This window comes from Ceratotherium simum, chromosome X (genome assembly GCF_057802395.1).
Source record: "Ceratotherium simum simum isolate JZ-2026a chromosome X, ASM5780239v1, whole genome shotgun sequence".
Classification (NCBI taxonomy): Eukaryota; Metazoa; Chordata; class Mammalia; order Perissodactyla; family Rhinocerotidae; genus Ceratotherium; species Ceratotherium simum.
In genome coordinates this window covers 2,167,902-2,193,495 of record NC_141940.1, presented here as the reverse complement: position 1 = coordinate 2,193,495, position 25,594 = coordinate 2,167,902, and the positions used below count along the sequence as shown (strand labels likewise).

At 60.6% G+C, this 25,594-nt stretch overlaps 2 protein-coding genes across 7 annotated transcripts in view; one reads left to right on the top strand and one right to left on the bottom strand.

Moving 5' to 3' along the window:
- Positions 1-4,634: 4,634 nt before the first annotated feature.
- On the top strand, positions 4,635-13,577 carry SLC6A8 (solute carrier family 6 member 8). 3 transcript variants are annotated; one of them, XM_004443297.3, is made up of 13 exons: positions 4,635-5,177; positions 6,809-6,940; positions 7,989-8,238; positions 8,617-8,749; positions 9,552-9,686; positions 9,780-9,883; positions 9,972-10,096; positions 10,687-10,799; positions 10,887-11,024; positions 11,103-11,205; positions 11,297-11,397; positions 11,475-11,645; positions 12,051-13,577. In XM_004443297.3, the coding sequence occupies exons 1-13, from the start codon at positions 4,916-4,918 to the stop codon at positions 12,189-12,191; spliced, it is 1,908 nt and encodes a 635-aa protein (XP_004443354.1). In that variant the 5' UTR covers positions 4,635-4,915; the 3' UTR covers positions 12,192-13,577. The 3 variants fall into 3 exon arrangements, with proteins under 3 accessions (XP_004443354.1, XP_087283891.1, XP_087283890.1); XM_087427765.1 differs by lacking the exon at positions 11,475-11,645 and having other exon boundaries at positions 4,773-5,177; XM_087427764.1 differs by lacking the exon at positions 10,887-11,024 and having other exon boundaries at positions 4,774-5,177.
- A 3,975-nt stretch (positions 13,578-17,552) lies between these two features.
- Positions 17,553-25,594, bottom strand: part of BCAP31 (B cell receptor associated protein 31) — a 29,822-nt gene continuing 21,780 nt past the window's right edge. For all 4 annotated transcript variants that reach the window (XM_087427767.1, XM_087427769.1, XM_087427766.1 and 1 more), the window contains exons 5-8: positions 21,066-21,201; positions 20,056-20,179; positions 19,159-19,259; positions 17,553-17,970 (exon numbers count right to left, since the gene is read on the bottom strand). In XM_087427767.1, coding sequence (XP_087283893.1) covers positions 17,932-17,970; positions 19,159-19,259; positions 20,056-20,179; positions 21,066-21,201 — 400 coding nt within the window. In that variant the 3' untranslated portion in view covers positions 17,553-17,931. The remainder of the gene's footprint in view (positions 17,971-19,158; positions 19,260-20,055; positions 20,180-21,065; positions 21,202-25,594) is intronic.

The following is a 25,594-nucleotide window of genomic DNA, read 5'->3' as shown; positions in this document are numbered from 1 at the left end:
GAAGAGACAAGCTCTGTGCAGGTAATTCCAAGTAATTTATGTAGGTACCCTCTCCCATCCCAGGGGGAGCATAAGCCCCCCTCCTCAGGAGTGAGCTGTGCATAGTAACTTTGTTCCACAGAGGACAGGGTGGAAGGGGTAGCGATTAGACTTCAAGTGGAGACATCTGATAGACAAAGGCGACCTCAGCCAGGTGACCGAGGTCGACGTGGACAGTGAGGAGTCATGTGGAGAGCACGGAGCCTTCCAGGATGTGCTGGAAGGGCATTTTACTCCCGTGGGCCTCCTCTCAATAGCCATCATCCTGTCTACTCACGACAGAACCATCAGACAAACCCTGAGGGGTCGTCCAAAATGAGGACAGTCACAGCCAAGAGGAGCCTAAGAAGACGTGCTGACTTGATGCAGTGTGGGAGCCTGGGGCAGAAAAAGGAATTTAGGGGGAAGCTGAGGAGATCTGAATAAGACTGTGGACTTGAGTTAATAACAATTTATAACACTGGTTGATTATTGTAACCAACGTACCACGCTCTGTAGGAAGTTAGCAATGGAAAGCTGGGTGTGGACCCTTGTCACTATCTAAACCTATTCTGATAGAAAAAGCTTATTGAAAACATAAAAATAAATTTTAAAACTCCTTTCGGAGTCTGTGTGGATGAGCACAGCTGGTGGGCAAGGGGTGCTGTGCAGGGGGTGGGGTTCAGGTTACCACTCCCCAGCACTGGCGACCCTCCCCACCCTCAGCCCCAGGGTGGGGGGGCGGGGTGCAGCCTGGCGCCATTCTCCCCTCCCCAGTTGTTGGAAGCACAAAGCCTTTCCAGGTGGATTCCAGCCTTCCCTTTGTTCCCAGCTAATTCTAATTCCAAAGTTCCTTGTGCCGGCAGCATCCAGAAGAGGAGGAGCCCCCATCTGATCTCCAGCAGCAGAGGTCCTTCGGGAATAACTGGTCACCCCAGGGTGTGGCGCCTTTCCACCCAGCCCCCTCCAGGGTCCACGGTCGCTTGAGACCCAGTGGGCCCTGCAGCCCCAGTCGCTGCTGGCACCGGGTCCAATTGCCAGCCTGAATTCCCAGGCCTCCCTGGACAATGGGAGTCCTCTGGCTCACCCTCCCTCCCTTTCCTGCCCTCCTTCCAGCTCTCCCCTCCTCCCCTCCTCCTCAGTTCTTACTCCAACCCCCACCTAACTGGGCTCTGAAAGGCTGCCCAGCATGGCTTCTGCCTGGGGTACACTTTGCTTCTCACCCAGGAGTTGCAGCCAGGGTACCCTCACCCTTCCTGCTCCGGAACCAGCCTCGCAGGGCCATGAATACAAGGGCCTGGCAGGACAGGTGGAGGCTGAGTCGGGGCTGGTGGGGGACAGCCTCCCAGCCCTCAGCTGGGGTCCCGGGACGTCCACCCCAATCCTCCCCAGCAGCTGCTGGCTGGGGAGGGGGAGTTGGCAAGATACACCTTTGCAAAGTCCTGAGAACCTGCCCCCCAAGGACTGTGCCTTTGCTCCACTCAGGGGCTCAGCATCCTGTGTGAGCTGCCCCAGGAACAGTGTAGCCATTCTATGAGCTTGGACACTCCCAAAGGCCACTCAGGTCAGCACACCAGAGGCCAGGGTTGCAGCCTCTGGCTCCCACTTTGGGAAACTCCCACCTAATCATCTCAGCAGAGGCGAGGATGGCTCCCGGAACTTCATGCAACTCGGAAGCCCAGCCTCCTGGCCTGGCGCGGGAGGCAGCACATGGGGCGCGGGTCACACACCTCCCAGGCCTCCCTCTAGCCTGCAGGATCAGAGGGAGGTCAGCAAAGAAGAGGCACCCCAGGCAGTGGGCCTGGCATGAACCAAGGTGCAGGGAGGGCAGCTCAGGAGGCGCGCTGCTCTTCAGTTCCCAGGGCCAGCTTGTGCCCAATCTTGCGCGCCTTAGAGAGGAGTTTAGCTGACTCTCCAGCACAGAGAGAGGCCCAGAGAAGAGCAGATGGGAAGGGACTGGTCAGATTTGTGCTGCTGAAAGAAGCATGCAGCGCACAGACCAGGAAAGCCAAGAGGATGGTGTCCTTACCTGCTTGGGGAAGACTGGAGGAGGGGGAGGGAGGGAGGGCATGGCCCTGTCGAGTCTGCTCTAGGGGCCTGTTGCACCCCCCAGATGTGGAGGCCCTTGCCCCGAGCGTCTGGAGACCCCTCATGAAGGTCCCCGCAGCAACGGGAGCGTTTGCCCCAGGAGTCCTGGAGCTCATACACACCATCTCAACAGCCACTCTGCCCTTCACATCTCTCTTTGGCCACCTCCAGCCTGGCCACCTCCCTCTCAGCAGCCTCTGGCTTCACAGAGGCAATAGCAGCCCCAGGTGGCAGCTCCCTCACGTTCCTGCCACTGGCCTGGGAACCTGCCATCCCTCCCATCTGGTGGCACAGGGTAGAGGAGGGCCCCCACCCTTGGCTCCAGCCACCCTTCTCGGGCTCCCTCGGCCGTGCTCTTTTCACCCTCTGCCCTCCCCACAGCCATGGCCACTTCCCCAAAGCGCCATGGGATCGCCCACGTCTTGCTCCATCCACTGCCTTCTCTCTCCACCATGCTCCTTGGACAAGCAGGATCTGAAATTCTTGAAAGTCGCCTGCACCCAGCCACGTCCTCATTGCTCCCTGCTTCTCCCAGTGCTGTCTGGCCTCTGCTCACACCTCTCCACAGAAGCAGCCCTCACCCAGCTCATTGCCAGATACCAGCTTCCCTTCACAGTCACCTGCCACCCCTCCTCCTACTGGGACAAGATTCTTTGCTTACTTCACCCTCTCCTGTCCTCCCAAATGTGCACAGGGGGTGTCTTCAGGTTCCCTGGGCCAGCCCTCTTCCCACTCTGTCCTCGTTCCCCAGGTGGCCCCTGCTGCTCCAAGCCATCTATGCCTCACATACTTCTCTATCGCCTCTTTGTTTCCAGACCAGCTTCAGTCCTAGGCTGGACCAGAGAAGACTGAAGTTAGGGTCTTCTGACGAGCAGTGCAACCCTGCGACCTCGAGGGTCCCCAAGGTGCCTGTGCCCCTGCCCAGCCTAAGCACAGGTGACCCTGCCAGTCTCCCACACATGCCCCTTGAGGCTCCTGCAGCAAGCCTGGGAGGAGATGCTGCCCCTCCCTCACCTAGCAGGCTGAATCTAGCTCTGGCTGGAACTACTTTTCTTCCTAAAGCTGCCGAATGGCCGAGGGTTTAGCTTAACAGGATGAGCCATCTGGGGACTGCAGCCTGGCGATCAGGAAGCCTGGGACAGGAGAAGGGGGGAAAGGAGGGACACACTTTACATCCCTGGCCAGGAAAATGACCCCTTCATTCCCCACCCCATGACTGCTCTTGGCTCTGGAAAATTTTGAACAGACTGCTCAGCTGTCGGTGGGGAGGCAGCCAAACAACCTTGCTCTTGCTGAGGAGTCCTGTAGGTCCCTTGCGAGAGAAGCCCCCGAGGGTGGGGAGCTGGGGCCTCCCAGCTGAGGCCTTTGGGGGAGGGTCTGTGCACCGGCCAGGCACCAGGGGGCAGCCTTACCCTATTCCTGCCTGAGTCTCCAGCAGGTAGAGCTGAGTGGGGGCGGCAGGGGGCCGTAGGACTTCTCAGCCTTGCTGACAAAGTGTAGCCTTATCCCTCAGCTAGACGGGCTCCCCTCTGCCGGCTTAAGAGACTCATAGAGACCTGTCACTCCAAGAACCGGGACCCTGACCTCCAGCTCCCAGGGCTGCGCCCCTCGGGTAGGACTGAATACCGAGGAGGTAGGGTGGTGCCTCTGGCAAAGGCCCACGGCACACCTGGAGGCAGACCCTCCACACCCCAGCCTTTCTCTTGCTGGCCAGCTGGCCCCAGCCCTTCCAGAGGCTGCACCCCTTCTGGTGCAGGGAGCTGGGAATCCGTAGGCCTTGGTACCCAACGCTAGCCCAGATCCCAGGTGGGAGTCAGAGAAGGGCCAGAGATAGGACAGGCTAGAAGGAGGGGCTGAAGGGCAGAGAGGGGCCAAGGATGGCTGGAAGGCAGCTAAAGGAGTGGCTTTCCTAGAACCGGGAAGGGCGAGTAAGGAGGGTCGATCTGGGCCGGCAGCAGGCCCAGGTGAACCTGAAGTCGGAGCGGTTCGGCCCCTGGGGAGGAGGTGCTGGCGGGCGCCCCAGGTAGCAGCCATCCTGCTTCCCGCTGGAGCGGCGTCTCCTCCTCGGGAGGAGGGCAGGAGGAGGTGGGCGGAGTGACGGAGAGGGCAGGAGGGAGGAACGGAGGAGGGGGAGGGGGACCAGCTCGGTCGTGGGGGTGGGGCGACAGTGACATCACCCCGGAGTCGGTTCTTAAGCGGCAGCGGGTCGGGCCGGAGAGGAGACAGACGGTCGGAGCGCAGTGGCGAATCGCTGAATCCCCCGCGGCCCGGAGAGCGGCTGTCCCCCCCGCCGCTCCCGCCGCCGCCGCCGCCGGGAAGGAGGGGCGAGCGCGCCCGAGCCGCCGCCGCCACCACCGGAGCCGCCGCCACCGCCGGAGCCGCGGGCGAGCCGGGCAGCCGCGTGAGCCCGGGCCGGGGCGGGGGGCGCGGGCCGCACACCCCTGCTCCGGCCGCCGCTTGCAGGCAGTGGGCGCCCGATCCCGCCCGCGCCCCGCTAGGCTGAGCCCCGGGCCGGGCGAGTCCCCGCCGCCGCCGCCGCTGCCGGAGCCGCGCGAAGGAGCCTTGGGAGCCGCCGCCGCCGCCAGGCCGGGCTCCGCCGCCGCCCGCGCGCCCCCGGGCCCCCGACACACATGAGATTCTTCAGGCTCACTTTCAAGTGCTTCGTGGACTGCTTCTGACCGCGCCGCCCCGACCCCGGCGGGCCCGCGCCTTCGGGGCCCCCCCGTGCCGCCGGCGCCCCCCGCCGCCCGCCTGCCTGTCCCCGCGAGCCGCCGCGCCCCCCGGCCCGGCCGCGAGGCCCGCCGGGGCCATGGCGAAGAAGAGCGCCGAGAACGGCATCTACAGCGTGTCCGGCGACGACAAGAAGGGCCCCCTGATCGCGCCCAGGCCCGACGGGGCCCCGGCCAAGGGCGACGGCCCCGCGGGTCTGGGGGCACCCGGCGGCCGCCTGGCCGTGCCGCCGCGCGAGACCTGGACGCGCCAGATGGACTTCATCATGTCGTGCGTGGGCTTCGCCGTGGGCCTCGGCAACGTGTGGCGCTTTCCCTACCTGTGCTACAAGAACGGCGGAGGTGAGCACCCCCGCCCAGCCGCGCCCCCGCGCCGAGGGCCCCCTCCCCCGCCCGCCGGCCCTACCGGGGCGCGGGGCCGAAGTCCAGGGGCTGGGGAGGGGCCCCGGGGTAGCCCGGGGCCGGGGGCCGTCCCTCGCCGCTCGGTGGCCCAGCCCGGCAGCCTCCACCCCCTTCGCCGGTCATGTGCCTGGCAGTGTGTGGGGGGAGGGGCCGGAGAGCCTCTTGTCGAAGCCATGGGGCTGCCCCCCCAGACTCCCGGCCCGAGAGCCCCAAGGGCCCTGAAGTGATTGGCCACTGAGGTGGGAAGGCGAGGCCTGCCCCCTGGGGGGGCTCCCAGAGGTGAGGAGCCCTGGCTGCCCCCGCTGGTCAGGCACACAAGTGGCACATTGTGTGGGCCCCCCACGTGTGCACACACGAACACACACACAATGGGCCACTCTGTCCCTCCCCCTGCCCTCCCCTCCCTTCCCTTCTCTTCCCCTCTCCTCGCCTCTCTCCCCTTCCCTCCCCTCTCCGCCCTCCTCCCCTCCAGCCTGGGCCTGGAACACTGGGTGCCTGAGCCAGGCTTGGGAAGCCTGAGGCCTGGGCCGCCTGGCGCCGCTGCTAGACACACTGCATGCACACCCCATGCCCGCCCGTCTGTCCCAGCCCAGCCTAGCAACAGCGATGGGCATGCGTGTGTCCTGTGACTGCAAAGCAGCACTGGGGTTGGTGGGAAACTGAGGCCCAGAGTGAAGGCCTTTGCCCAAGGTCACACACAAGAAGGATGCTGGGACCAGAAGCCAGGCAAGCTGCAGTCAAGCCTGCCAAGCCCAGCATCTGAGTAGTGGAGAGAGCTGAGCCAGGTTCAAGAGTAGGGGGCCTGGAGAGGAGGAGGGGGAAGTGGACAGGGGCTGCTGGTGCCCAGCTCCCCACGACCCCACCCCCAATCTGTGGTCTCTGGCCCTGCCTGCCGGCTACAGAGCCAGGCTCACTGGTGTATGCTGTACCTGGCTGCCCCCCCTCCCACCTTGTCTCCCTCTGTCCTTGCTCACCGACACCTTCAGACACTCCCCCAGCCCACTGGCAGAGGACTGCCCCTCACCCTCTTCCCTGGACCTTCACACTCGCAGGCAAGTGTCTGGGTGCAGGGAAGGCAGGGGCGCCATGCCCTCGCCCAAGCCAGGCAGGCCCCCAGGCCTAAGCGCCAGCCATGGTGCACACATGCATGCACAGGCACATGCCCTCACTGTTCCTTGCTGTGCTGCCTGGGAAACGGGGAACTGCAGCATGAGGGATGGCTGGTGTGTGCGAGCGCATGTCCTCCATGCCTGTGAAGTCACTCCAGGCGACCTGGGGGGCGGAAGCCTTGTGGGCGTAGGGCCGCCTCAGCCCAGGGAGCAGGGCTCCTAAGGACCCAGGGGCTGCTAGAGCTCCCTCCGACATTCCAAACCCTGCCAAAGCTGTTCACCTTGGGCCTCTGAGTCAGTGGCCACCCCTGCACTGATTCACCCAGTGGGAAGTTACAATGGGGCCGGGGTGGAGCCCTAGCTATGGACTCCACCCCAGCCTCTCAGGGCTTCTGAAAGCCTGGCCTATGCCACTTGGCTGGGGGTTTGGGGTCAAGTCCCCTCCTGTGCTCCCTCCCCCAGGTGTCTTCCTTATTCCCTATATCCTGATCGCCCTGATTGGAGGAATCCCCATTTTCTTCTTGGAGATCTCGCTGGGCCAGTTCATGAAGGCCGGCAGCATCAATGTCTGGAACATCTGCCCCCTGTTCAAAGGTGAGCAGTTCCAGGCCAGCCCCTCTCACCCTCTCCCTCAGCACCTCCTCCCCTTTCCCATTGCTGGGGCAAGGCTGGCACCCACTTTAGAAACCTCATCCTGTCTGAGCACCGGGCCTGGGGCCCAGTGATGCCCCCAAGTTGTGAGGGGGAAGCTGTGGGACATGCAGACCACCTAGTGACCTTGTGAAGGCAGAGACTAGATTGGGGGATTGGGCCTCTCGACCAGGTCGAGGACGCCCAGGCCCCAGCAGGGCAGAGGACAGGCCCTGCCAAGCACACTTGGCTCCCTGGGGCTGAGTGGAGAGCGGCTGGGCATGAGAGATGATAGTGGGAGAAGCCGCCCAGGGCCAGCGCTCCCAAGACCAGAGGGCCAGCTGAAGGAACTTGGACAGGAGCCATCGAGAGGTCAGGGTCTGAAGGGAAGGACTAATGGCACATGTCACTTTAGAGGCCCTTTTGTATGTGGAGGCAGTGTTCCCCCATCATCTCTCAAGGCCCTAGGAGGTAGGTCCTACTATTACCATTCCCGTGGAAGCTGGGGCACAGAGAGGTGAAGTGACTGGCTGAGGTTGCACACTGAGAGAGTGACTGTTGCCCACACCACCCCAGGTCACCACAAAGTGCCCAGCTGCTAAGTACTGGAGGCCGCTGGGGGGCCATCTGGAGGCTTGGTCCTCCCTCAACCACAGTGGTGGCAGTGGGCCCAAAAGAAGGGGACAGGTGTGTGAGGCTAGGGAATCAACAGGACTGAATGCTCAGGTCGGGGCAGGATGGGAGAGGCTCGGCCTTGGGTCTGGGGAGGATGCAGGAGGTGAGGCATGGAGGGTGGGCAAGGAGCAGGGGCTGATTTTTGGCAGGGGACAAATTGGTGAGTTAGCCCAGCATCAGGACACTTGTGCAAGGGAGAGTCCAGGAAGGCTTGGAGAAGTCTCCAGAGCACGACAAAGAAGGATCTGGTGGGATGGATGGTAGGGATGGGGAGGATGGCAGATCCAGCAGGGAGCTGGCCAGAGAAGAGCTTGCATGGAAACTTCTTCCTCCCCAGGCCTGGGCTACGCCTCCATGGTGATCGTCTTCTACTGCAACACCTACTACATCATGGTGCTGGCCTGGGGTTTCTATTACCTGGTGAAGTCCTTTACCACCACGTTGCCCTGGGCCACGTGTGGCCACACCTGGAACACTCCCGACTGTGTGGAGATCTTCCGCCACGAAGACTGTGCCAATGCCAGCCTGGCCAACCTCACCTGTGACCAGCTTGCTGACCGCCGATCCCCTGTCATCGAGTTCTGGGAGTGAGTCAGGCACCTCTGGGCCAGGCCTGCCTGTGCCTCTCTCTTGGCTCCACACGTGGCCTGAGTCTGAGTGTGCCAGGGCCCAGCCCTGGGGGGATGAGGCCAGGGATGCGGAGCGGGCCATGCTGGCTAGCCTAGGGGAAGGGGAACTGCTGCTGCACATGCTGGGGTTGGCCCAGGGCTGGGCCACTAGCCCCACCACCTTTAGCCAGAAACTCCTGGGCCCCAGGCTGCAGGCTTGGACCCCAGGCCCAGCCCAGGTGCTCAGCAGAGACCAGCTGGACTCCAGAGCTGCATAAGGGGGCGCATCACCCCTGGGACAGCCCCCATCCCTTTGTCCTCTGCTGGCACAGCCCTCATGGGCTCTCCTTCCCCCAGGAACAAAGTCTTGCGGCTCTCTGGGGGGCTGGAGGTGCCAGGGGCCCTCAACTGGGAGGTGACCCTGTGTCTGCTGGCCTGCTGGGTGCTGGTGTACTTCTGTGTCTGGAAGGGGGTCAAGTCAACAGGAAAGGTACAGCTGGATGAGGGCAGGGCTGGGGATGAGGGCAGGGCTGGGGGGCAGCATTGCCTGGGGGAGGGGTGTCTCCCTGTTGCAACGGGAGGTGCCAGGGCCAGGGCCAGGGCCAGGACCTGGGGAGGGGGCAGGTACTTCAATCCAGGCCACTTGATCCCCACCCTACAGCTGGATAGTCCTCCCCACCCTCCAGATGTGGGCCCAGCAGCCTTCCCTCCTGAGGGGGAGAGGCCAAGGCAGTAGCTGCCCCTTCCCTGTGTCGCACAACCCCATCCCTGCGCCCGCCCCTACCCCCACCCCCGTTTCTGCCTGTTTCTCACTCACTATCTGAGTCTGTTTTGATGGTCTGGGTGGACCTGGTCTGTGGCTGTCTCTCTCGCCTGCCTCTCTGGCCCGGGGGACCCTGGGGGGAGGCTAGACACACGCCCTCACTCAGGGGCTCCCTGTCAGGTTGGGGAAACAAATGTGTGAACAGATACGTTACAGTGTGCCGAGGGCCAACCTGCTGAGCTGGTCCCACTCCCTGCCTGGGGAGGGCCCTGCCTCTCCCCTCCCTCTGCAACTGACCTGTGCTTGTTGTGGGGCTGTTGGTGCTCCAGCCGAGCACCCAGCTTCCTTTGGGAGGAGCCATGGCTCTGAGGAGTAGAAGGGGGGCGCTGTTGCCCAGCCTCCCTCCTTACCTCTGAACATACTGTCCAGTAGCCGGGGACCGTGGCCTGCCCAGCCGTCCTGCTCAGGCCGGGGCCTCAAAGGGGGAGGTGGGTGCTGCAGGGCCCCTCTGAGCAGCCTGGCCCCACAGATCGTGTACTTCACCGCTACATTCCCCTACGTGGTCCTCGTTGTGCTGCTGGTGCGTGGAGTGCTGCTGCCTGGCGCCTTGGACGGCATCATCTACTATCTCAAACCTGATTGGTCGAAGCTGGGGTCCCCTCAGGTGAGGTGGAGGCAGGGCGGGGGTGGCGGGGGGAGACAGGGTGCAGGCCAGCCCAGCAGGGCCACTCACACCCACTTCCCTGCCCATCTCCAGGTATGGATAGATGCCGGGACCCAGATTTTCTTCTCTTACGCCATTGGCCTGGGGGCCCTCACGGCCCTGGGCAGCTACAATCGTTTCAACAACAACTGCTACAAGTAGGCACCACAGCCTTGCCAGCCCTGCCCTGCCCACCTGTGGGCAACAGGCAGCCTAACTAGCCCACACGGTCCCCTCTGCCCGCAGGGACGCCATCATCCTCGCGCTCATCAACAGCGGGACCAGCTTCTTTGCTGGCTTTGTGGTCTTCTCCATCCTGGGCTTCATGGCTGCAGAGCAGGGCGTGCATATCTCCAAAGTGGCGGAATCAGGTAAAGACCCCCGAGTCCCAACCTGACCTCCAGAGCAGCAGCTGCTGTCCTAATGTACCATGTACACCAATGTGCATGCAAATAGACATTCTGAGAAAGGACAGAAAAATTCAAACTCAACTTGTCACATCACTCTGGGCCAGAGGCAGGCCTGGCTGAACAGCTGCAAAGCAAAGCTGTTTCAGCCAGCTCGGGGCTGGAGCCTCCTGGGTCAGGCCACGTGGAGCCTCGAGCCCCATCCATCCATCCCCGGGGCCTCAGGGTATGCCCTCAAATCTGCTAGAGTGTGGCAGAGGGAAAGGAGGCGTTTCCAGGGTCAGTGGTGACCTGTGACCACAATAGCTGCTGGAACCCTGGGCCAGGAATCTGAGCCAGACACCCCATTCTTATGGGTGGAGGTCCACTGAGGGCCTGCAGCAACCTTCCAACCCCTGGTATGGCACACCCACAGGGGCTTGAGTGGCTCAGCAATGCCTAGACACAAGTGGCAAGGCCCTCGGCCACAGGGTGCCCTGGTGTCGTCCATTAGCCTGGTACCATGGGGCAGGGAATGGGACGCAGGTGTCCACACCCTGCCCCTTCGCCCTCAGGGCCTGGCCTGGCCTTCATCGCCTACCCCCGGGCCGTCACGCTGATGCCTGTGGCCCCGCTCTGGGCTGCCCTGTTCTTCTTCATGCTGCTGCTGCTCGGCCTCGACAGCCAGGTTTGTAGGGGGACTAGGACAGAGGGAGCCAGGAGGGCGAGGGGAGATGGCAGGCGGAGGGGCATGGCCTGAGCAGCCCGGCCACAGTTTGTAGGTGTGGAAGGCTTCATCACCGGCCTGCTCGACCTCCTCCCGGCCTCCTACTACTTCCGTTTCCAAAGGGAGATTTCCGTGGCCCTCTGCTGTGCTCTCTGCTTTGTCATTGACCTCTCCATGGTGACCGATGTGAGTGGGGTGGGGTGGGGGCTGCCCCTGGCCTCCAGCTCCCGTCTGCCACCTTCCCTGACCTGGCTCTGTCCCCAGGGCGGGATGTACGTTTTCCAGCTGTTTGACTACTACTCGGCCAGTGGCACGACCCTACTTTGGCAGGCCTTCTGGGAGTGTGTGGTGGTCGCCTGGGTGTATGGTAGGTCTGGGCCAATGGGTGAGCCGGGAGTGTGGTGTGGTGTGGGGTGGTGGGTGTCCAGCTCCAGCCCTCCCACCTCACCTCACCCCAGGAGCTGACCGCTTCATGGACGATGTTGCCTGCATGATCGGCTACCGACCTTGCCCCTGGATGAAATGGTGTTGGTCCTTCTTCACCCCGCTGGTCTGCATGGTAAGGCCCGGGGCAGCTGGGCAGGGTGAGGGGCACTGAGGTCCTGCCACCAGCTGAGCACAGGCTCCTACCTGCAGGGCATCTTCATCTTCAACGTGGTGTACTACAAACCGTTGGTCTACAACAACACCTATGTGTACCCGTGGTGGGGCGAGGCTATGGGCTGGGCCTTCGCACTCTCCTCCATGCTGTGTGTGCCCCTCCACCTCCTGGGCTGCCTCCTTAGGGCCAAGGGGAGCGTGGCTGAGGTTAGTTCCCTGTGCCCTCTCCCCTATGCCACCCCCTCCCTTCCATCGGGTCAAGGCCTTACCTCCAGAGTGCCTATACTCCCACCCACCAGGATGGACCATTTTGCCAGAAGCCTCTGGGCCGACTCAGTCCTGGGGGTGTGTGTGTGTGGGGGGGGGGGGTGGAAGGAAAGCTGGCCCTCCAGGGCCTTGGGTCGTGGCAGGGGGAGGAGAAGCCTGTCCCTAGCCTCCATTCTAACAGCCACTCAAGCCTGTTTCCCAAGTGCAGGGAGTGAGGCTTGGTCGGTAACCCTGGGAGGAGCAGTCCTGAGCCCTGAGTTGGTGGCAGGTGGTGGGAAGTGGAGAGAGGCCAAGGATGAACAGGGGCCCCTGCCCCGGGACTCAACATGTCTCTTTCTCCTGCAGCGCTGGCAACACCTGACGCAGCCTGTCTGGGGTCTCCACCACTTGGAGTACAGAGCTCAGGACTCAGATGTCAGGGGCCTGACCACCCTGACCCCAGTGTCCGAGAGCAGCAAGGTGGTGGTGGTGGAGAGCGTCATGTGACAGGCACCCCAGTTCACATCACCAGCTCACCCTCTTGTAGCCATAGCAGCCCCTGCTTTAGCCCCCCCAACTCCTCTAAGGGGCTTGCCTTTCCCTGACACTTTTGGGGTCTGCCGGGGGGGGGGGAGAGCACCAGGAGTGCTTATAACTAAAATAACTTTTTCCATTTTTAATAAACACCAAAAATATCACAACCCACCAAAAATAGATGCCTCCCCCCCTTAACCAAACTGGTACACACACTGCTTCCCAGGCCCTGCCGCCTGCCCTTCCCCCCAGTGCCCTCTGTGGACGCGCCTCACTCGACCCTGCCACACCCACCCTGCCTGCCTCTTAGGCTCTGCCCAACACACCCTTGGGTGGCCCCTCACCCCAGAGGCAGCAGTGGCAGCTTGGGGAACAGGAGGAAAGGAGAGGGGGAAGGCAAGGGAGGAGCAGTGGAACCAACGCGAATATTTCAGCTGGGCTAGACCCCTCTCCCCATCCCTACTCTAGAAGCTTAGAGAGCCAGCCAGCAATGGAACCTTCTGGTTCCTGCGCCAATTGCCACCAATATCAATTGTGTGAGCTTGTGTCCGAGTGCATGTGTGCGTGAGTATGTAGAGTATATATAGATCTCTTATCTCGTAGCAAAGGTGAATACAGGTGTAAACTGCCTGTGGGCAAATGAGGCTTGTATTTTGCACATTTTATAAAAACTTGAGGAGAGAGATTTCTGCTTGTATATTTCTAAAGAGGAAACACCCTGACCTCCCTCTCCTTGACACTCCCTGTCGCTTTCAGCCCCTCCTTATTCCTCTGCCCAAGCCAAGGAGTGTGAATTTATAGATCTAATTTTCATAGGCAAAACAAAGCTTCAAGCTGTGGAGCCTGTGAATCTGTCATGTGGGTATGCATGTGTAGTCCCCGGCCCCAGACTGGGTGGAAAAGTGCATGGTGGAGGCCTTGAGGGGAGTCCCCACACTCCCCCTCTGCCCACTAGTCAATGAGGTGAGCAGATGCGGTGTGCCATCCCGGGGGGTCTGGGGCTGCTCACCTGGCTTGCTCAGGCTTGCCCACACCCTGCCCCCTGGGCTGGGCAGACTGCAGGGATCTGAGGTGGGCACCAGCCAGGGAAGGGATCCCGGGCATGGCTCCCACCTGTGAGCTTAAGGCTGATGCACTTTCCACGTCTCAAGTCTTCCATGTAGCAGCTTGACTAAACCCACGTCTGTGTCACGTCCAATCCCCAGGCAGCCGAGTGGACCCCAGAAAGGCTTCCCCCACACCCTGACATCCGCTGGAGTGGTGGGGCTGGGTGAGGGCAGGGGGCCAGCGGGGACATTCTTCCTGTGCTAAGACGCCACTGCAAACATAGCAATAAAAACATGCCATTTTCCAAAGCTGGCTCCTGCTCCACCTCTGCTTGTCTGGTTGGTAGGGGGTGGGCCTGGGGTGGAGGAGTGGGGAGGCCTCCCACCTCGAGCTGCTTCCTTGGACAACTATTTGTTCTGCGCCCGACCCTGTTCCAGGAACTGAGGATAGAGCAGGGAAGGAAGCTGGCAGAAAGCCTTTTCCCCCGTGGAGCTGACTACCTGGGGAGAAAGGGCACTGGTGTGCTGAGGCGGGACACGCCCAGCAGGGAATGTGGTGTGAGGTCCTGGGAAGGTGGGTGGGAAGTTGCAGACACTGAATTTCCCCAAGGTTGCCCAAATGCTGCACTGAACAGGTGACCTTCCAAGGTGCAGGCGGCGAGGGGTGGGCTAGGCAGCTGGCAGGAGGATCCAGCAGAGCCTGGGAAGTTGGAGGTCCCTGGGACCAGGGCGCTAGCTGTGTAACGGAGAAGTCTTCAGATTAGGGACCTGTTTGCGAGGTAGAGCCAACCCGGCTTGTGGATGGCCGGGATGCGGGGTTGAGAGAGGAGTCAGGGAGCCCCCGAGAGATTGAGCCTGAGCACCCAGAAGAACGGCGTTGCCGGGCCCTGCACTGAGACGAGGAGGAGGTTTGGAGGGGCCGCTGGTGCCATCTGAGCAGAGACATCTAGTGAGCAGGTGGACAAGGAGTCTGGAGTTCTGGAAAGAGTCTGGTCTGGAGAGAGAGCTTTGGAAGTTCTCAGCATATAAAGATGGCCCTGAAAGCCCCGAGCCCGGCTGAGCTCACCAAGGGCCGCCAAGTGGTTGTAGAGGGAGAAGCGGCCCCAGCACTGGGCCCTGGGGCCCTGGGACGCTCAGAGGTGGCTGAGAAGATGCAGAGCCAGCAGCGGAGACTGAGGAGGGGTGGGAGGGACTCAAAGAGTGCCAAGGAAGGTCCTGGAACACGAGTGAGACCCCCCCCCACAGGGGTGGGGGTCAGGGAGGAGAGGGTGCTTCCGACAGTCAAGGGAGATGAGGCCCCAAACGCTCGCTGGGGCTTGGTGACAGGATCATGGAGACCCGGACAAGAGAGGCTGGGGGGGAGGGTACATGCAAAAGCCTGACTGGAGCTGGATTAAGAAAAAAGAGCAGGAAGCAACTCAAGCGCCCATCAATGGAGAAATGGAAGAACAAAATGTGGTCTATCCATACAATGGTATGTTATTCAGCCTTAAAAAGCAAGGATGTTCTGACACGTGGATGAACCTCGAAGACATGCTAAGTGGAAGAAGTCAGTCACAAAAGGAAAGATACTGTATGATTCCACCAGTATGAGGTCCTAGAGGAGTCAACCTCACAGACAGAAAGTAGGATGGTGGGTGCCAGGGACTGAGGGGCGGGGGCGGGTTAGTGTTTCATGGGGACAGAGTTTCCGTTTGGGAAGATGAAAAGTTCTGGGGGGTGGATGGTGGGGATGGCTGCACAACAATGTGAACGTACTTGATGCCCCTGAACTGTAATCTTAAAAGTGGTTAAAACACAAGTTTTACATTATGTATATTTTACCACAATTTAAAGAACTGGAGATAGTGAATCCACTCAGGTCGTTGTAGGCTGGGACCTCGTGCACAAGAGGCTGCAGCCATAGATGAGAGCAGGGTGCTCCATCCAGAGGCGTGGGAGGAAGGGCAGGACGCAGCACGAGCCCAGGGGGTTGTCAAGGCAGCCCAATCCTCAGCTGAGGCAGGCCTGGGGTGGGGGGCAAGGCTTGGAAGCCCGGTGCTCACTCTAGATGCCAGCCTGGGTATAAGGGAAGGGGTGGTCCCTCAGAGAAAAGGACAGTTTGCTCCCCTACAGTCACTCCCCAGCCAGTTCCTGAACTTGAGCAAGGCATGGGCCCCTTGGCGAGGGGCCGGCTCTGGCTTGTGATGTTGCCATCAGCCACGCTCTGATGGTCGCCAAGAAGACCCTGGACAGGGGGCAGGTCTCCACATGGAAGGAGCATCAGCTCAGCAGGCCTGACCCCAACTCAAGCCAGCCCTTTAGAGCCTGTGCTGGCATGCAGAGAGGTATCTCCCCAGCAAGACCACTACCTGGCCCATGCAGGACACGACGACCTGACGCCCGACAACCCTTGTCCCACCTTCTCTTCAAGACTTCTCACTCCACATACCCTCTGCTCTCACCACGCCTGCAACCTCCAGAACCCCAGGTGCTGGCAGCTCCCACATTTTAGCCTGGCTCTCCTGAGGTGAGGAGGCCCCTCACCTCGCATCCTGCCCTCGCCGACTCCTCCAAACAGTCCCTGCCTTCCCACCCCCGGACGGAGCCTGTGGTCTGCTGTCACCCTCAGGCCTGCTCCGCTCCCCACCCCGGGGCTCACACAAGCTCAACGTCTCCATTCCCCCAACTGTGGCCCTGCCTTGGCTCAGGTCCTCAACACCTCTTGCCAAATGGTCACTAAGCCACCTGCCACAATGCCACCAAAAGACTCAGAAAATATCACCACCACAAAAAGAGAACTTGACAGAGGTCAGATCACTTGGCCAGGGCCCTGAGAGCAGTGAGCAGGCACCATTTACTCAGGAATACGCCCTTGTGGTAGGTGCTTGGGACACAGGGACCAGCAATCTAGTGGGAGAGATGGGCCCGTGGTGCCCACCAGACTACCACAGCCAGGGGCAAGGCAGGGGATGCCGTCAGGCACATCGTGAGCGCAGTCCCGCTCTGAGCAGAAGGCTGCTGGAGGAAAACAGTGCTCAGGTTGGGCCCTGAGGGACCAGTTTCTGCAGTTGCCTCTCCAGTCTAGGCTGGGCCAATGCCTCACTTTCCACCTCTAAGGGTCTGTCGCCCCCATTGCTGTCTCACAGGCCCCCACCCATGCTAGATGAGGTGCTCCAAAAGTGGCCCTGTGCAGCTTTCTCCCCTCTGCCCAGCCCAGGGCCTGACACCGAGGGGGCTCAGAGGCTGCCTGGAGCTGGCCAGGGAAGAACCTGAAGGCACACTGTTTGGACTTTGGCCTCTAGAAGTTCAGAGACGGGCGAGCTCAGAGAGACCGAGGTAGTCAGGGAACACTTCCTGGAAAAGTGGGACCAGCCCTCAGCCTTGGCATGGCAACCAGAGGGCGTCACCTGCGGGCCCTCTCTCCCGCAGACACCCCATGAAGCCTGGCTAGAAAGGGGTGGCACTCCTCGTGAGAGCATGAGGAAGGGACACTAGAGACAGGAGCACAAGGCTGGGCAACACCAACATCTTCAGGGGTCCCCTTAATTCCAAAAAGAAACCACCTCTGACCCGCTCCCCTGGCCCCTCCACCCAGTCCTCAAGGCCAGCAGAGGACGAAGACCATCTGCCGAAGCCAGCTCAGCAACTGGGGAGTCGCCGAGGGGTAGCCCACCACAGGAGCAGGCTCTTCAAGCAGGCTGGCACACCTGACACATTCATGGGGATGCAGGCAGCGGGGGGCACCCAACCCATCAGAGCTCCTCCCCAACGCCTAGCTCTGCCCTGGGCCAGTCGTAGGTCACTGCCAAGGGCGAGTCTCCTCTCTCAGCCGGCATTAGTCAGAGGTCATCCTGTAAACTTTCAAGAGGGGGTGGGGCAGGGAGTGACTGGTGGCACTCTGCCACATTCTATCTGTCCTAAATGTGATGAACAGGACCTGGAGAAGGCAGGCAAGTCTGCCACCCGGAAACCCCACCAGTTTACCGAGTCTCCCAAGCTCCCCTGGGCCCAGTGGCCAACCCCCAGGGAGACCAAAAGGCCAGACACACCCCAAGTGGCCATAAAGTGGGGCCTGGCCTGGGGAGGAGGTGGCGGCGGTGGGGCGGAGAGGGCAAGTGTGAGCCTGGGCCCAGCCTGGGATGAGGGAGCCTTCAGGGATTAGAACAAGTTGAAAGAAAATACCCTGAGGGCCTCCAGGGCAAAGACTGGGGGTCTCTATCAGAGCTGCCTGCCGCTACCTTCCTGGTCACTCCAGGGAAACGGGAGAAAGAGGCTTCCTCTCAGCCTGTTTCACGCACATACCACAGACACTTCATAACAACCTTTATTGCCCCCAAGAGAAACTCTACTCTGCCTGCTCCACCCGCCTCCTGCAGGACCACAGAAAAGGGGCCTTGGAGCCCCGAACATCAACACACAACACAAAAAGAGGCTCAACCCAGCGGGCAGCAAGTCCCACCATGCCAGGTGACAGGTGCCCAAAAGGCTCCTGGCCGGTCAGGACAGCAGCAAGCTCATCCTGAGCGGGTATAAACCGGGGTCCCTGTGGTATGCTGGGAGAGCGTGGAACTGCAAGCGGTGCAAGGGGCCAGGAAGCGGAAGGGAGCAAACCGAAGTACCGAGGGCTCTCAGGAAGCAGCGAGCGTGGGCCAGGTGGCAGCCAGCGCAGGCAGGGAGGAGGGCCCTCATTCCTCCTTCTTGTCCGTGGGACCATCTACCGCCGCCTGGAAGGGACAGAAATCGCAAAGCAGTGGGTTGGCAGGGCGCCCCTCCACCCCAGAGGCCCAGTGTGGTGCCCCCTTCCCCCAAATGACAGGTATCCAGGTGAGTATCCGAAGCCCTGCCAGGATGGGAGTGAACCCATTCTAGCAAAGGCTGCGAGCCTAAGACCAGCCAGAGGGACCCAGCTGGAAGCCTCTGTTGTCACTTTTCTTAGAGCCGCCAACCCCACACCAAGGTATCCTCTTGAGCCCTGCTCCGCTCCTGCCCTCACGCCCACGGCAGCCTCGGCACCTGAGTCCCCGCTCTGGCTCTTCCCAACTCTGCAGACCGTATACAGGTCCTGCTGGTGAGCCTACCCTACACCGAGGCCGTTGGTTCCCCTTTGGGGTCTGGGCTCTCCCTCTCTGCCCACTGTGGTGCCCAAACTTGGGCCACCAAGCACAGACGCAAGCTGTCAGAACTCAGGGGTGTTTACCTGGCCCTCGTGCCCAAGTTTCAGGCCACCTGAGGTCCCCAATGCAGGCAGTCTGAGGACTCAGACCAGGCTTGGGGTGTAGTGGTGGCAATGACTAGCACCTGCTCAGGGAGCGGGGATGCGACGCCCTGAGCTCTTTGCCCCACATCACCCCGCAGCCCCTACCGGCGGAAGGCCATCTGCTGGACCTGGAGTTTCTCCTGCGTGTCTCTACCTAGTTCTGATGGGGCCTTTCAGTGGATTCAGACTGGACTCCAGGGCCCCACACCACGGACCAGGGGTGCATGTAAGGGAAGGAGCTCCTCTTAAGGGCACTGATGCTGGGCATGAGGCTGGGAAGGCCCACAGTGCAGAGGGCCGACCCCACTGCTGAGGCCACCTTAGTAAACGGCCGTCATCTGCCTCCACCTCTCCTGCCTGAGAAAGGGTTCTGGCTGCTGGGCCCAGACCGGCACTGCTTGGCAGGCTCTTGTCTAGACCCAGACCCAACAGCGACAAAAAAAGGCGGAGTGGGAGAGAAAGCAGCCAGCCTGCTGCTAGGGCCTCTCAAATGGCCTGGAGCAGTGGGACATCAGCTTTCCTGGCACACTGGGGTGTCCCCATCGGCCCTGCTGAGGCAGCCCTGATGGGGACAGACCTGCACTGAGGCTGAGAGGGCAGGGCGCGGGGGAAGAAGGATCCTCCAAGCCAAAAGAGCAGGCGGAGACATGCTGACCTGCAGCTTTGCATGCTCCTCCAACAGGCGGTCGTACTCCTTGGTCAGGCCCTCCGACTGCTTCCGCATGGCCAGAGCCTCATTTTCAGCTTTCTCTAGTTCTGGGGATGACGCAAATGACGAAGAAAGGTAAATGGAAAAGTGGGGATTAAAAAGAAAAAACCTATTTGCTGGAGCCACCAGATACAGGCCCGAATCTGTCCCCAGTGAGGTTGCCTAGGAGACCACTCCTCTCAAGAAAGCTCCTCTGCTGGGTGCCTTGAGAGGCCCCAAAGTCGGAGAGGGCTGGCCAACAAAGCTGGGGGATGTGGGAAAATACTGAGGACCCCTCAGCCCCTTTAACGGAGGGACCCCAGGGGCTCTCAGCAGGGGTGACTTCAGGGAGGCTGAGGGCACGGGACAAACGTCCTAAGAATGTTAGGGGCGAGAGCAGGAGGCAGGGACCAGAATCCCAGCCTCAAAGCTGAGAACGAGAGGCCTTCCAATGGGGAGCAGACGGAAACTCACAGCAGATTTTTCAGGTATGTCTCGACCAGCTCTGATTTAGCCTCCGGAGTTCTCTCCTTCCCCACCCACAAGCCCCCTGGTGACAACGATGCCCATGCTGAGCACCACTCCCCACGCCTGGCACTGGGTGAGATGCTCCCGAGTCAGTCCATGAGCCTCCAGGGCTCTCCAGGCCCTCCTTGGCGGGACCCCACGTACACCACCAAACTGCTGAGCCCCAGCGGATGGGGCTGAGCCCGGCTATGTTTGGGCTGAACGAGCAGGGTGCCATTTGTTTGTTTTCACCCAGCTCCTGAGCCCACATGTGAGTTTGTTGTTAACACTTTGGCATGAGAGGGGCAGAGGCTCTGGACTTCTGGGGACTGAGGAACACCCGAGGACAACACTCACTTTGCTTGTTGATGGCCAGCTCATCCTTCAGCTTCTTCAGATCAGCCTTCAGGCTCCTGTTCTCTTCGCCCGCCTTCACCTCAGCGTCCCTGCCATCCAACTTGACTCCACCAACAGCAGTTTCCTAAGAAGAGCGCCAAGGGCCCGGGTTACTTGGGTGGGTAGGTGGGAGGGAGGGAGGGAGGGAGGGACTCCAGCTCTATCTTCCCTACTGAGCTGCAATTCCTCAAGCTGCCCTGGGCACTTGCCCCTTCGGAAATGTCAGCACAGAACTGGGCCACTGCTTGTTCCCAGGCACCAGGCAAAGGCGAGGGCCAGCAGGGCCACCTGCTGCAGCTCACAGGCCACACACCCTGCCTTCCCTGGCTCCCAGCGCTGCCTCCTTTCTCAGCAGCTCCTCGGAGTCGAACAGTACATCCAATGACTCAATTTGCTGTCAACCAGGGATTTCTGCCAGTCACCCCCAACTGACAAATGCCCTTCCTGCCTCTCCCCAGCTCACTCCAGCCAAGATGCCCCGAACTCACCCCTGCCCATCCAACTCTGTCCTGCCTATAACTCCAAGTCCATCTACCTATTTCCCAGCTGGGCTCACAACTCACCTCCTCTGATAAGCCTTCTAGGACTGGCCACTCCCTGTCCCTGCCTCGTCCCCAGCTGAGAGCAATCCTCAGGAGACCAGGGGCCTTATCTTGCATTCTTCTGTGCTAACTTGCCCACAGTTTACAGCACAGGGCTTGGCTCACTAGGGAGTCAGTTTTATCAGGGAAGAGTCTGGCCTGGACACAGCAGTTGGAGGCGAGAGAGCAGCAAGGACACCCCCTTCCTGCCGAGTCCCCCAGATCCCTCCTGCACACGTCCCCAATGAGAACTTCCCCTCAGCCCCTCCACCCAACTCCTCAGCTTTCTCACAACAGCAGTATCATGCTATTCCCGGCTTCATAGGCTAACTGTGGCCGCTATGGCCCATAAAGAATGTCACATGGGGCAGTCAGGCAGACAGAACTCACCTTTTTCAGCTGGTCATTCTCTTCCATGTACTTCTTGGCCGCCTCACTAGCGCTCTCTGCCTGCTTTTTAAAGGCTTCATTGGAGGCCAGCAGGGTGGCCTGCTGAGAGATGAGAGTCACCAGACGTCTGAGCAGGCTGTGATTGTTTATAAAAAGAAGGGAGAAGTGAGCAAAAGAAAGTGGGAAAAATGGCTGGCACGAACTCCTCTTGGTTGCTCCCGCCCCACGCCTGCCTTCAGCCTAGATCTGCCCTTTCAGATTGCCAGGCAGCCAAGCAAGACGCCGCCAGCCTGGATCTGGCAACACAAGGGGAAAGGTGGAGCCCTGGAGCTGTCCTCTGCCCACGGTTCTGGGGCTCTCCTCCAGCCTCAAAGGCACAGGAAGAAGGAGCCTGACAGGACACCTGGGGCCAGGCCTAGCTACAGCCCAAGGGCCTGGAACCCAGCACTTTCCAGGTCAGGGCCTGGATGTGCCAGAGAAGCCACTGCGCCATTTTCCTCGCTGCGAGGCCAGGCTCGCCTTGATAAACAAGAGCAGCTAGCACCTGGAGGTGCTTCCAACGGGCCAGCTGAATCCCCGGGGCCCCCTCGTGAGGTGGGCACTATTGCTGCTTCCATTTCACAGAGGAGAAACTGAAGCTCAACGGGCTGAAGCAACTGGATGAGGTCAAGAGCCAGAAACAGATGTGGTTGGAATCCCCAGTCCTGTCTGTCCAACCTTGAGGCCTGAGCTGGGAACCACTACACATTCTAAATTTCCAGGGAACCACTCCCAGGCCGACTGAGAGAGATGGAAATGACTCTTCTCTCCCCACACCCTTCTCAAACACATTCTACAGGCAGCTGCCAGAACACATCTGTTAGATAACATCACCACATTGAGGTCCTATGGGGCTAGGCGGACAGAAAACGAAGAATCATGGCCCAGGTGCACATCTCAGGTCCAGCCAAGCCATGAGGAGCAAACAGGTGGCCGCTGGGGGCACACGCTACTCCATTTCCCGACAGCCACCCTTGCCCTGAGATGTAACCTGGCAGGAAGAGAGAGGAGGGAAGGACTCCATCCCTCAAGAAAGGCACAGCTCAAACCGTCAAAACAGGGCACAGGTGGGGGCTGGGGGACACTCTGCCCACACACCTGGGACAGGGGCCCGGCTCAGCCACAGCTCAGAGGAAGGCATGGTCCTGTCTGTGCAGGGGCCCTGGGGAAGAGGGAAAGACTCTGTTTTGTCCAGGGTGTTCTCACAATAAAGTTCTTGCACGGAGCAGAAGTTGTCTCAGTCACCTGCTCTCGGGCCCCTCTCTCCAGGACCCCCGGCAGCCTTCGCAGGGTTCTCGTGGACACCTGCTCATCACATAGCCCAAGGGGATGGGGAAAGCCAACAAGGACAGCTCCCTCCTGGCCTGGGCCTGGCAGAACCCCTGGCTGGAATGAGCACGTAGGGGGAAGCAGGCTTGCAGCAGCTGAGACACCCACCACACTTCCTGGTGTGGGGAAAGGCTCCAGGGGCCCCTGGCAGTATGGGAAGAGCCAGGCCGCTGGTTCCTGGCAGGAAGGGAGAGTTTCCAGTGACATGTGCTCTCTAAAATTAGCGGCTGGGACCTCGTGGCCCAGGGCTCAGGTTTCCCTGTCTCAGCCCCCAACTGCCCACCAGCCTGCCCCACACTGGGCTGGACCCCTGAAAGTGGAGGGAGCTCCCGAGCACCCCAGAAGGCAGAGAGAAGCAATGCACCTGACTCACGTCAGCAGGGTGGAAGTCACTGGAGGGGCCCAGAGAGAAAGGCAAGTCAGCCCCAGCCTCCCAGCACAGAGTGCCTGGGCAGCTCGGAGTGGATCCCAGTGATGTGGAGCAGGCCACTCCTCCCAGCTGGAGCCTGGATGGGGGGAGGACATGTGTGCCACCTGGCGGACCCAGCAGGCAAAGACAGGACAGGCAAGTCCAAGGGTGACACTTCCCCCCAACAAGGCTGGGCAGGCGGCTGACAGGAGCAGGACTCTAGTAGCACTTTGAATGACCAAAGCTGTCACTTTGGTCAGGGACAGTTACCCAGGGAGGCTGGGCCCAGGGTGGTGGTGGCAGCAATGGATGACAGTGGCAGCACAGCAGGGGCCCAGCTCTCCTCAGTGCCCTCCCAGGCCGTCCCCAGCTATGGAGAACCAGGGTTGCCAACACGCAGAGCCCCGCACGAGAGCTGTCCAGGGGGCCTTCGTCTGAACTTGCGGCCCTTAGTTAGGGTCTCCCCTTCAGTGCAGGGCAGCCGCCCCTCCACACACCGGCACGTGTCTTTCATGCCATCCATGTCCTCTCCCTTCCTGTTAGACCTGTTCCTCCAACCTGGCCCAGGACAATTCTGGGTAATTCTTCCCTCCAGGAACCTCACTCCTCAACCACTCTCCCCTCCTCCTCCATTCCTCAACCAAGGCCAAGCTAGGCCCTGGCCTGGCCAAGCCACTAGCAGGACTACCAGAGCCCTAACCGCCCAATCCAAGGAGGGCCCTGGGGTCCTCGGGGCGCCCACTGTGCAGCACTTGGGGCAGCCGACAAGTCACCCTCGTGGAATTCTCCCCTGCCCTCAACTCAAGCAACCTTCACCACCTGTCAGTCTCATCCCCGACAGGGTTTATCTCAGCCCAGCCCTTAGACCCAACTGCCTACTAAACAGCGGCTCCTGGGCATCCCCGAGACCTGCCCAGCTCAGCCTGTCCAAGAAGGCCAGACTGCCCCTGCACCCTCGCTGTGTGCAGGGCGTCACTGATCTACCCTAGCTCCCAGGCCTATGCGCCACCTTGGGCCCCCTCCTCCTCCCCGTCAGCCCCAGTCATTGTAGAGTCCTGTCCCTGTCACTTCCAGACAGACTACCTCCCAGTCAGCCCCATCACCAAGAGTGATGGCCCTCACCGCTTCTTTCTGGTGGGATTTTAACAGCTCTGAACTGGCCTCCTCCCTACCAGCCACCATACAGCTCTGCAATCCATGCCCCAAGGAAAGCCAGAGCGATCTTTCTCCAAGACAATCTGACCACATCACCCCTCTGCTTTGATCCCTCTGACACCTGTCCACCACCTTTGGCTGGCACATGGCCCTTTGCAAGCTGGCTCTTCTCCCCTCACCACCCATGTGGCCCTCTGCTCTAGCAACACCAAACCACCGGTCCTTCCTGGACCACGCTGGGTTTTCGCATGCCTTGTCTCCACGTCAGCCCTCTCCTCTGCAATGGCTTTCCTCCTGCTCTTTGAGAACTCTTGCTGATAACTCAAGACCCAGCTCAATCACCACCTTCCCTTCCTGGGCCCCCTTCTGGGTCCTGCTCCCATCTGCTGCATTGTTCTCACTCCATTCTCCTCCTTAACTCTCTGCATCATCATCTCTTCCTTATCTGGCTGCCCAGCTAGGAACGCCTTTGGGCCGGGGACTGTCCCTTGGATCTCTAGATCCCTCATACCTGGAATGCTGAAAAAGGGCCTTGAGATGACTCCCCTCCTCACGTGCATGAGGCTGCACCTCAGGCCAGGGCAGAATGTAGGTCTGGGGGCCCGGCTCTCCCCAAACTCAGCCTTCCCTCAGCCCAGCCATGCTGAGGGGTACACAAGCAGACGTGGAACTTGCCAGTCTGTCAAACAGCATGGTGACAGGAAGCAGTGGTGGGAAGGCGCCATGTCAGACCCGTGTTGATGAGCAAGCCCGGCTTGTGACTGCAGTGGTGGCTGAGAAGGCACACGGGAAAACACTCATCACCAAAGCTGGGGGTGGAGCCAGTACCCTGGCCCGAGTCCACAGGGTGCTCCCACAGGGCTCCAGGCTAAGCCAAGAGCAGCGCGCCCTACCATTGCTGACCAAGAGCTGCCCTTCTAGAACATCTTACTGCCCCTGATACACTGGGGCCCGTGCTCTTGCGCCCGCCCTCAACTCACCCATCAAGATTCAGCGGTGAGGCTCCCTCTGCAACTCTCCACCCCCCAGCCCTCCCAGACACATCAACGCGCCTTTTGTGTGTCCCCTCAGCGCTCCGAGTGTCCACTGGGCCCCAGGACAGAGCAGGGCACACGGCGGAAGGTGCTGAGCTTCAGAATCTCCAAGTATCCACAGCCCAGAAGACATCAGCTGGGAGAAAAGGCTGACGTCCTGCTCTGCCCTCCCCCCAATGTTATCCTCCATGGCTCCCTGCTCTACCACCCAAGTCTGGTCATGCGGGTAACCACACGACAGGTGAGAAGCCCCAAGCCAAAGGGATTTCCCAAAGGTACAGGGTTAACAAAGGGGCCTCGGGTCTGCGTTAAACGCACCCAGTGACAGAGGGAGAAGCCAGCTCACGAACCTTAAGAGAATCCAGATGTATCCTTGGCAGACAAATGTCATCCCCAAATACCTGAATTCAACTCAGCTTTCTCAGCAAGATGTTTTTGGACGCTGAGCCGGGTGCTCATGCTTTCATAAAAGGTTCAGTAAACAAGAGAAGGCAGGAGAAACAGAATCTCTGTACGGACACTAGAGAAACAGGGCCAATCGTATCAAGTGGGGGAGACGTTCA

What these genes read in the sequence shown, in the direction of transcription:
- SLC6A8 (XM_004443297.3), top strand. Translation starts at nt 4,916, where the DNA reads ATGGCGAAGAAGAGCGCCGAGAACGGCATCTACAGCGTGTCCGGCGAC. An exon ending in CCTGTCATCGAGTTCTGGGA is followed by an intron (nt 8,239 to 8,616) that starts GTGAGTCAGGCA and finishes TCCTTCCCCCAG; the next exon opens with GAACAAAGTCTTGCGGCTCT. An exon ending in GGTGGTCGCCTGGGTGTATG is followed by an intron (nt 11,206 to 11,296) that starts GTAGGTCTGGGC and finishes ACCTCACCCCAG; the next exon opens with GAGCTGACCGCTTCATGGAC.